Raw genomic sequence first — 11,093 nt, forward strand, 5'->3', positions numbered from 1 at the left:
TACTTTAATAAGAGAAAGAGGAAAAAGAAACATTACTACCAACACATTTTGTTGCAATGCAAACATATAGGTGTAGAACGTTTTGATAATGTTTGAACAATGTTTTATTAATTATGAATGAACTGTAAAACAATATGATAAACATGCTTTATACAGGGGAGTTATTATAACAATGTCTATCAATTTACAAAAAAGACTGTCTACAAGAGATAAAAACAAGCCCTCTTCTTCAAATTGGGCACTAAAAACTTGGTAAGATTCAGATTGGTTGTATTAAGGAACAAGAGAAGCGTTCATCAATCCTCTTCTGAATAGTATATGGTAGTATAAAACATGTTTTAACTTACCTTTATTAAGATGTCATTCATTTATCAAGAGACAATTAATATGACTATTAAAATATTCAATTTGATATAATCCTAGTTAAAACTTGGTCTGAAATTAAACACTTCTATTCCAGGTCAGGACATAGTTTGTCTTCTCCCAATAGTCTTTGTCCATCTGCTTTGACAAAATTCGAATGCCTGAATGAAAATGGCACAGTCTGCTCCAACAAATCAGAACACCTTTAATTAACCTAAGCTGCTCTTGTTATATGAAGCAAGTCCCCCACACAAGGCTTTGACAGCATTGCCCTTAAAAGGATTACTTTTTAGAAAGGTTAGAATCCATGATCTAAGGATTAAGACTCAGCAAGAAACTGCATCTCTCTAATAATGCCAGGAAGCTGTGTGTGTGTGTATGTGTACAAATTAGAATGGGTTTAGTTTCCCACGATCCCCGGGCACTCTGCAAAGTTCTTGTTTTGCAGGTGTCTTTTTTATAATCCAACGAAGTGCCGTGCCACGATTGACGTTGTTTGGATAAGCATTTCAACAATAAAATAATGAAAGTATATTAAATAAATATTTACTTAACTGCCTGCACATTGCAAATGTGCTACAACATTATAATCACCAGCTGCATCATGGACATGGGGACTATTTCCTACCACTTTAGCCTCCTTGGTTGTTTTTTTGAGGCATGGATATAGCGATCCACAAACGGGCATATGACGACAGAATAATGCTAAACCCTATCTATAATTTGAGAAATCTGTGTGTGTGCCACCAACTTTGACACGGGCCCTATCTATAGTTCAAGTAATATGTATTTGTGTGTTTCACTGACCTCTTAATCACTGACTCCATCACAGGCACTGTGCACTAGTGGTTATAATGAGACTAAGACAAATGTATAACCATTTGTATTCATTACACCTTTTCTGTGAGATTCAATGATTTTGTGAAAAGGTACTTCTGCATGGATTGATAACAGAGGCATGTATGTCCCTCCAAATTGTTCACCATACAGTAGGATCTTTGGACTGTTGGTAAATGGTTGTTAGTCTGACTTCAAAGTTCAATCTATATCACAGAAGAACAACTGTACTCATAGTTATGCGTCTGTACCCAATGTTGCCAGTTTAGTGATTTTGTCGCAAGTTCTAGATACTTTTCAGACTACCGTGTAGAAAATAGTTATATAAAGAAACTAGAGAGAGGAGAGGGGTGAGGGGGAGAGACCCAAGAGGAGGGGTGAGGGGGAGTGACCCAAGGAGAGGGGTGAGGGGGAGAGACCCAAGAGGAGGGGTGAGGGGGAGTGACCCAAGGAGAGGGGTGAGGGGGAGTGACCCAAGGAGAGGGGGAGTGACCCAAGGAGAGGGGTGAGGGGGAGTGACCCAGGGGAGGGGTGAGGGGGAGTGACCCAAGGATAGGGGTGAGGGGGAGTGACCCAAGGATAGGGGTGAGGGGGAGTGACCCAAGGAGAGGGGTGAGGGGGAGAGACCCAAGGAGAGGGGGAGTGACCCAAGGAGAGGGGTGAGGGGGAGTGACCCAAGGAGAGGGGGAGTGACCCAAGGAGAGGGGTGAGGGGGAGTGACCCAGGGGAGGGGTGAGGGGGAGTGACCCAAGGATAGGGGTGAGGGGGAGTGACCCAAGGAGAGGGGTGAGGGGGAGTGACCCAAGGAGAGGGGTGAGGGGGAGAGACCCAAGGAGAGGGGGAGTGACCCAAGGAGAGGGGTGAGGGGGAGAGACCCAAGGAGAGGGGGAGTGACCCAAGGAGAGGGGTGAGGGGGAGTGACCCAAGGAGAGGGGGAGTGACCCAAGGAGAGGGGTGAGGGGGAGTGACCCAGGGGAGGGGTGAGGGGGAGTGACCCAAGGAGAGGGGTGAGGGGGAGAGACCCAAGGAGAGGGGGAGTGACCCAAGGAGAGGGGTGAGGGGGAGTGACCCAGGGGAGGGGTGAGGGGGAGTGACCCAAGGAGAGGGGTGAGGGGGAGTGACCCAGGGGAGGGGTGAGGGGGAGTGACCCAGGGGAGGGGTGAGGGGGAGTGACCCAGGGGAGGGGTGAGGGGGAGTGACCCAAGGGGAGGGGTAGGAGGCCACATGGGAGAGGTGAGCCAAAAGCAGAGCTTTCTTGAGAAAAGGTTCTTATCTTATGCACTCATCTTCTATTTGTCAACGTCAAAAGCTACTTGGATAAACTGACTGTATTCTGTGTTGGTCTTGCGGTGCCAACCACCATTTAAAAATGAAATTTGACAACGTTCTTTCGGAAATCAATGGATGTGGGAAGTATCAAATCATGATAATCCTGATTCAAAGCATATCGCGACTATCTCTGCCGTGTCACTTCTTGCTAAACAACTTTATTGCAGCTATGCCTTCCCATCACTGTAACCTCAGCGGTCTGGATAATGGGAGCATCTTTGGAAATCTAACCCAGGAACAGAGACTGGTAGTCAGTATCCCACAGCAGGAGGATGGGGTTCCAAACTCCTGTGAGATGTTTCCAGAACCCCAGTATCAACTGTTGTCCAACTCCTCCAGCATGACTAATGCAGCCACAGTTCAGTGTCAGAATGGATGGGTATATGATCATAGCACTTTCACATCCACTGTGGCAACAGAGGTAAGCATGTTTCTTTGCATAAGCTATATGCATTATAAAATGTGATTCAATGATTTGGATAGAAAACTTGACAACCCAGTTAAACATTGTTTCAGTGGCACTGTAGATGCAAGGATCCTTGATCTGTCATTAAATGTTTAATGTCAAATTTTTTTGAAGTGGGACCTAGTGTGCAACGGTAAAGCGATGAACAAAGCAACAGCCACTCTTTACTTCATTGGAGTCATGTGCGGAGCCCCTCTGTTTGGGTTCCTCAGTGACAGGTATGGACTTCACAGAACATAATAAAAAAAGATCAAGCTAATGGTTGAGTTCACTTTTGTCCAAGTATTCTGAAACTGTATACACAAAACAGGTCAGATATCCAGTCAAACATGTTGACAGAACTTTTTTTTTTGTTGACCATTGATTGTGGACAGAGAGGAAGTGGAGAGAGAAAATAGTATTTAGATTTGTATTACTGATGATAACTAGGTTCTGCTGTAATTTTAAATAATACTTTGAGAAAGTGAAGCCTGTTTTATATATTGGTGTATATCTAATTTGTATAATTTCTATATGTCTGAAATGTTGTTCTGAGGACAGATTGATATCATCCCCATTTTGTACTTTGATACTGTCTACAAATGACTGACCAGCTGAGATTATCTGATAACACCAAGGAAGCCATTTGAATGCGGTGACTTTTGGGCATTTAACAGTTTTAGATGAAAATGTGTAAGAATACCAAAGTCCTTTGTTGAAAGATCACTACAAGAAGGTATAAAAAAGCTTGTTGAAATCATTGTTACTTTGAGTGACACACCTAGAACCTGATAGCAGGCTTTTCCTGGATTTGACCAAATCGTTTTTGCTAAAGCACTTAACTCGCATATCAATTAAAATAGTGTGCTGTGTCTAAAATTCCACAAGACACTTATTACTTACAACTGTGCACACATAATCAGGATTGCCACTGCTTTGTACTAATTGGTATCAAATATTCTTTCCCTGTAAGATTTGGACGGCGAACCATGCTTATGGTGTCTTACCTGTCATCTATGGCATTTGCCACTATGAGTGCATTCTCTACCTCCTACTTAATGTTTGTTATCATGAGATTCTTCACTGGATTCGCTCTTGCTGGAATTAGCATAATCTCCTTTGTACTAAGTATGATAACATTTTATTCAATTTTGCATTTAATTGAGAACATATTACTATAATACTAGTAGTTTAATCAAGTAAATTAATGATTAAATTGTGCCTGTGTCATGAACTTTGGCTAAAAACTATGCACACATAGCATACAAAGATTTTGATATTCTCCTTTGCAGAAGAATACTATTTTATTTAGTTAGTATATGTACACATTAACAAGTTATTGCATTATCACATTAATCTTGTCCACAAATGCGCTTTTACCTACAGATGTCGAATGGTTTGACATCCATCACAGGACATTTGCTGGTGTCATTGTGAGCTTAGATTGGACGCTTGGAAACTGGCTGCTAGTGGGAATTGCATACTTTGTGAGAGACTGGCGGAGGCTGATATTAGCAGCGACTTCTCCTCTCCTATTGTCTGTTTTTGCCTGGAGGTACACAATTGCAAATGTGTTCAACAACACATTTTATATTTTTGGGGTACATTACATACTGTATTTAGAAATCATTTTTAGATCAAGTATTCCTGTCATTACAGGTGGCTTCCAGAGTCTGCCAGATGGTTGGTAGCCAGTGGACAAGCAGAAAAGGCTCATGGATTACTTAGACAATGTGCCCATATTAACAAAAGATCCATGCCAATGGCTGACATCACACCAGAGGTAAAGTGAATTTTACACAAGTGTAAATCAAAAGTACAGTTAGATATCTAGAAGCAATATTTGAACACAACTATTGTTAAAACTGTTCTTTAACCTGGGTGCCACACAGATGCTTGTAAAGTCAGTGACAGCCGAAAGGAGTCATAAGAAGTACACTTTGATCGACCTGGTGAGAACTCCAAACATCAGGAAACTTACTATTTGTACAGGCATTGTGTGGTAAGTCGGCCTTGAAGTGATATTTTAAAAGCCTCAGGGCAAGGAAAGATGATGCGCCTCTTGTAAGTTTTTCACTTATTGTCCGCCCTAGGTTTGGAGTTGCTTTTACATATTATGGAATAAGTCTCAACATCACTGGGTTTGGGCTGAACATCTACCTCACGCAGTTCCTTTACGCATTCATAGAGATGCCAGGCAAGATTGGGGTGTTTTACTTTTTGAAAAAAATTGGCAGAAAACCTGGACAAGTGTGGACCCTTCTTCTGACAGGACTCTGTCTACTTATCAGCATGTGGATCCCAAAAGGTATCAAAGGTTTTGTTCACAAGTATCCTTAGGACCAAATTACTTAATGATGCCTCACGGTTGTTGCCATCATGTTTTTACTTCTTTAGACATGAGGGAGTTTAGTGCCATTGTGTCCATAATTGGAAAAGGCCTATCAGAAGGATCTTTTACAATCATTTATCTTTACACCATTGAACTCTTCCCAACTGTTGTACGGTGAGTCACCAACAAACCAGTACAATCATTACATTCCTCCCCTCAATGTAATGATTATCTTTGTATGTCATTTGTTCACTGAGAGTGATTCAGTCTCTACACTTTCTCATTTGGTTGCTCAGGCAGAACGGTTTGGGTTACACTGCGTTTGTTGCACGTCTGGGAGTGTCCATCGCACCCCTCATCTTTCTATTGGAGGATGTGTGGCAGCGTCTGCCGGCGGTGATCTATTGTATGGTGGCCATTGGTTCTGGTTTGGTGGCATCCCTCCTGCCTGAGACTCTTAACATTTGTCTTCCAGAGTTCATAGAGGATATTGAGAAACCGAGGTACAGTAAAAATGTGATTGAATCAGTGTTAGTTCTTGTGTGAAGAGTATGACATTGTCAAGAATAATTGACAGCCATGTTCAGAAAGGCCAAGAAGTCATTAACAAGCTAGAGTCCCAACCAGATAAAATTAACCGTGTAGGATACTTAGCTCATCTTTGAACTACTGAACGAAATCAAATGATTCACATTACAGGGCCGAATCCAAACTAGGTCGAAACCAAACTGAGGGACAACATTTAAATAAAGAAAACTTCAGCGATGAAAATGATGAAGAGAAGATGAATCTACGTGAGGCATTGTAACAGGACCGTGCTACATGACACGAAACATTGTAGGCCTATAGGAAATCAATGTCAAACAGCTGTCTCTTAAGAACGATGAATTAACAATGTGCATGAACACTGTGAAGTTTATATGGAACTTAATTTCCAAATGATTGGTTATAACAATATATTCATTTGGATTGTTGTCTTCTGTATGAGTGTCTGAGCAGCCATTGTTTTTCATTTCTGATTTGACTGCAATAAAGCAAGCAGAGTAAACACAATTAAATTTATGTCTATGCAATGCAAAAACTGTTTATCTACCTCTTGTTTTTAGATTTTAAATTGAGTTGGACTTTTGGACATTTGATGCTAGTGATGACCCTCTAAGTTAACAATACATTGTTAAGCATAAGCAAGCTCATAATAATTTTTTTGCACTTACATCTGCACTGGCAGCAAAATATGCTTGTGTTAAGCATAAGCAAGCTCATAATATTTTTTTTGCACTTACATGTGACTTACATAATTTTTGCAGACTGCAAGAACAACCAACTTTGTAGTTCATATATGAACTACAAAGTTCATGTATGATGTTGTTGCTGTGTCACATTAAAATAAAGTTAAATTAAATAAATCCGATATCTGTGGGCATATAGCAGGACTGTAATAAACATGACCTATCATTAGTTTGGACCAAACTTAATGATTGGACGGCTTGTCTGTCTACCTGCCTACCTCCCCAGCAGCAGTAAGGCAGCGCACATTCATGTGTGTCGGGGGATTGGTTTTGAAGGAAGTAGGTGGGATATTTTGGTTTGAATCCTTTCAAACTCAAGCCAAAATTGCTAGGTTTGCAAAATGTACCTACCCTTCCTTTAATTTAGTAAATAAATTATTATAACCATGTTTTTACTAGCATTTTTCTTCTGTATGAGTTGCCATTGCATTTATTTCTGATTTGACTGTAATAAAGCAAAGAAAAGTTAACCTAATTTTTAGGTTTAACCTAACCTAAAATTTCCAATTTTATTTTTATGGGCTATTCTTTGACGAATGTAAACTTGTGTGTTACTGTGTGTGTAGCAGTTGATGAAGTGTGTAATTGTGTGTCGCATGGGTGTTGAGGTGAGTTACTGTGTGTTGCAAGATGAAAACAGTGGGGCAGGACAGACTTTTCTTATGTAAAATTATACTGTATGTAAATATATATTGTATTTTTTACTTTTTTATTCTTTTTAGTCCAGTGGGGACCTCGCCCTTACTATTACAGTAACTGTTATTTGTCTCTCCACATGATCTAAATATACCTTCTCCCACTCCCCTTTCCCCAACAATGGTGTGGGGGGTTGAGCTAAATGTATAATTTCTATTTATATAATGTCAAATCCATGTGAATAAGATTTGTCAGAATTTGTCTGTATTTTTGCAAAATGGTGCATACATTTGAGGAATTCAGAAAATCCTGATATTCATATATATATATTTATTCCTATTGAATACATCACCAATTTAAATGAATCTAAGCATTGCTTCACACACCTGTGTTGTTATTTTGGTTAAGTGAAGTCAACGATTGAGCTACGTCAACAAACTTATGTCAACATCTACGCGCAAGGGAATCAAGATCATCTGTATTTTGTTGATTCAAAGAACAAGAGAAGAGACGGAGACAGAGTAGAGATAGCAGAGCATTTTAGGCTGACAAACGAAAATGAAGTTTGAAGACTTACTTTTAGATATTAATGGGTTTGGAAAGTTCCAGATAATCCTTATTATAATCAGTTTCATTGGTCGCTTCACACTACCCTGTCACTTTATGTTAAACAATTTTATTACGGCAGTGCCTTCTCACCACTGTGCCCTCAGTGGCCTGGATGATGTCTTTGGAAATCTAACCCAGGAACAGAGACTGGTAGTCAGTATCCCACAGCAGGAGGATGGGGGTCCAAGCTCCTGTGAGATGTTTCCAGAGCCACAGTATCAACTGTTATTCAACACCTCCAACATGACTAATACAGACAGAATTCCGTGTCAGAATGGATGGGTATATGACCACAGCACCTTCACCTCCACGCTGGCCACAGAGGTAAAGATTTGAACTGATTATATATTTAAAATGTATGTAGTATTGTTGATGAGTGTGTACTGACACTTTTATTTATGACCAACCTCCATTGTGTGTGTATGTATCATTCCATATGATTGTAAAATATAAGTTATGTGTAAAATAGTGATAGATCTTTGAGAAATGATTTTGTGTATCTTCATGTTTTGCTTCTACAAAACATTCTCTGTACCATCTTAAATGTACATTTCTATTTTGCAAGTGGGACTTGGTGTGTGATAAAAAAGGGAGAAATAAGGCAACAGTCACAATATTCTTTCTGGGCGTGATGTTTGGGGCAATGACATTTGGAAGTCTAAGTGACAGGTAATAACTGTAACATCAACTTCAGGTCACCAACATGTAAAGAAACCATGCAACACATTTACTTGAAGTCAAGTAATAAATTAAATGACTATTCTCAAATAATATACTGTATGACGTGCTTAAACTTTCAGCGCTACAGATTTGGTCTTTATTCTGTAGGTTTGGCCGGAGGATTATGCTTTTGGTGTCCTATGTGTCTGCGATGGTGTTTGGTGTGGCCAGCGCTTTTTCCACCTCCTACGGAATGTTTGCGATGCTCAGGTTCCTCACGGGGTTCGGCATCACAGGCATCGTCATAGTTTCCACAGTCCTCAGTGAGTGTGTTTGCTTACCTATTACAATGTAGTTTTTGTATTCCTTATATCCGTTTGTCATTTTACACTAAATAGGTGATGCATTTAATCTACATGAAGTTGGTATTGCCGACAGCATTTTCAGCATTTGACAAACCTGACATGGCCAAAGAGAATAGGTTTCTAACATTATAGAACCAGATAGCATTAGATCTATACATTGGTGGATATATGAGCAATATTCAAGCCATTTCTAAAGAAAATTAAGATACACATTCCCAGTTTAACCAAACAAGTGTTTTAATATTTACTCATACACTGGTGTGCCACTAAGGACATCTGTTATGTCCGCAGGTGTGGAGTGGGTGGATATTAAGCACAGAAGGCTAGTGGGCGTTATTGACAGCTTGTCATGGTCATTTGGGAACACTATGCTGCCGCTTATTGCCTACTGTGTGACTGACTGGAGATGGCTGACCATCTGGGTCACCTTACCTCTTGCCCTGGCCATCCTCACCTGGAGGTCAGACCTAGGGCTTTCTTATACAATAAATAGTTTGTAGTGAATGTTTGAATTGTTTTTGCCGTTTACTGTACAGTTGAAGGTGTTATCAACAGAATGTTTTGCTAACTTAATCAGGCCCATGATCTTGCTTCCTCCAATAGGTGGGTTCCTGAGTCTGCCAGGTGGCTCATAGCCCATGGGAAATTAGCAGAAGCTCAGTTTTATTTGTGCCAGTGTGCCAAGATGAATTGCAGGGGGGGCTTTGAGTCTACCCTGAAACCAGAGGTATGCTAAGCCAGAGTGTCGAAGATGAGCATGTATAGTAGATTTTTAACCTCACCCATTTTCACCCATACAGTATGTAATACCAAGCATTGAAGGCAAAATAAAAGTATTGCGTCACTGTTTGGGTATGGACTAAATTTTTCCCTAGGCCCTTTCCAATATTGTCGTGACTCAGAGAAAAGACAGAACATATTCCTACCTTGATCTGGTGAGGACCCCCAAAATGAGGAGACTGGCTCTGTGTACCGGCATAGTGTGGTGAGTGCTTCATATCGGTTTGGTAGTTTTTTACCCCTGAAAGGTAGAAATGTTATCAAAGTTACACTTTCAATGTACAAAAGGCCTTGGATGCTTAGTCATAAGTAATATTTTGTGGTCTGTGGCAGAATATTAAGTTTCTCCTCCTTTAAGGTTCGGTGTGGCGTCTGCATACTACGGCATCAGCTTCAACATTACAGGGTTTGGGGTCAACATCTACCTGACCCAGTTTCTGTATGGTCTAATTGAGCTACCTGCCAAACTCGCAGTGTACTACCTACTGGATAGGATAGGCAGACGAAACACTGAAGTCGGCGCGCTGCTGCTGGTTGGGCTCTGTCTCGCCACCAACATTTTCATTCCCAGAGGTTTGTTTATAAGAGCTACATTGTGTTCATTGCCTACAATTCACCTTGGTCATTCCCTTTCCTTCACTGCCTCTCAGATATGCCGATTGTCAGGACAACTGTGGCGGTTATTGGGAAAGGGTTCTCAGCAGGTTCGTTCGTGACCGTTGTGTTGTACAGCTCTGAGTTATACCCTACTGTGGTGAGGTAAACAACCCCCTGTGACACACATACAAAAAATCTGTCAAACCCAGCTGTGTCAACAAAATTCTTTGACAAAAACATTCAACAAAACTCACCATTTCTTTTAGACAGAGCGGCATGGGCTACAACTCGTTCTTGGCCCGGCTGGGGGTGTCAGTGGCTCCGCTGATCTTAATGTTGGAGGAGGTGTGGAGGGATCTACCCCAGGTCGTCCTGTGTTTGCTGGCCATCCTGGGAGGAGCAGTAGGAAGCATGCTCCCCGAAACCAGGGACAGATGTCTGCCAGAGACCATTGAAGATATTGAGGAATCTGGGTACATAAGTCACCATCAGAAAGCAGCAAAATTATTTTTTAAAGCTATTCATCGATAAAATGTTCATACGCTAGATATTAAGGTAATTACGTTCTAAATATACTTACATCAAATATACTTCTAAATGCATTTGTTTCTTTTTAGGTTGGCTAAATCGTCAGATGTGGATATGGCACAAACCCTCTTCAGATCCAAGAGCAGCAACGAGACAGAAAACATTTTCTGACAAGTCACAGAAAAGTATATTTTGACTACTGAAGACTACTTTCATGAACCAACGTGCGCTGGATGCAAAAAAAAAGGAAACAAAACAAATTAAGAAACTACCATTTTATCACTAATCTGAATGCTTTCACTTTATGAAAATGAAATAAATCT

At 40.7% G+C, this 11,093-nt stretch overlaps 2 protein-coding genes across 3 annotated transcripts; both read left to right on the forward strand.

The window, feature by feature from the left end:
• The first annotated feature begins 2,533 nt into the window (after positions 1 to 2,533).
• Positions 2,534 to 6,396, forward strand: LOC134034251 (solute carrier family 22 member 7-like). 2 transcript variants are annotated; one of them, XM_062478653.1, is made up of 10 exons: positions 2,534 to 2,950; positions 3,110 to 3,213; positions 3,948 to 4,102; positions 4,361 to 4,529; positions 4,634 to 4,757; positions 4,867 to 4,976; positions 5,068 to 5,282; positions 5,372 to 5,480; positions 5,603 to 5,809; positions 6,006 to 6,396. In XM_062478653.1, exons 1-10 carry the CDS (start codon positions 2,570 to 2,572, stop codon positions 6,112 to 6,114), a joined length of 1,683 nt encoding a protein of 560 aa, XP_062334637.1. In that variant the 5' UTR covers positions 2,534 to 2,569; the 3' UTR covers positions 6,115 to 6,396. The 2 variants fall into 2 exon arrangements, with proteins under 2 accessions (XP_062334637.1, XP_062334638.1); XM_062478654.1 differs by having other exon boundaries at positions 5,603 to 5,843; positions 5,931 to 6,055.
• Positions 6,397 to 7,743: 1,347 nt separating this feature from the next.
• On the forward strand, positions 7,744 to 11,092 carry LOC134033749 (solute carrier family 22 member 7-like). The gene is made up of 10 exons (XM_062478027.1): positions 7,744 to 8,164; positions 8,406 to 8,509; positions 8,669 to 8,823; positions 9,157 to 9,325; positions 9,469 to 9,592; positions 9,741 to 9,850; positions 10,004 to 10,218; positions 10,296 to 10,404; positions 10,509 to 10,715; positions 10,860 to 11,092. Exons 1-10 carry the CDS (start codon positions 7,790 to 7,792, stop codon positions 10,939 to 10,941), a joined length of 1,650 nt encoding a protein of 549 aa, XP_062334011.1. The 5' UTR covers positions 7,744 to 7,789; the 3' UTR covers positions 10,942 to 11,092.
• The last annotated feature ends 1 nt before the right edge of the window (position 11,093 follows it).

This window comes from Osmerus eperlanus, chromosome 14 (genome assembly GCF_963692335.1).
Source record: "Osmerus eperlanus chromosome 14, fOsmEpe2.1, whole genome shotgun sequence".
Taxonomy (NCBI): Eukaryota; Metazoa; Chordata; class Actinopteri; order Osmeriformes; family Osmeridae; genus Osmerus; species Osmerus eperlanus.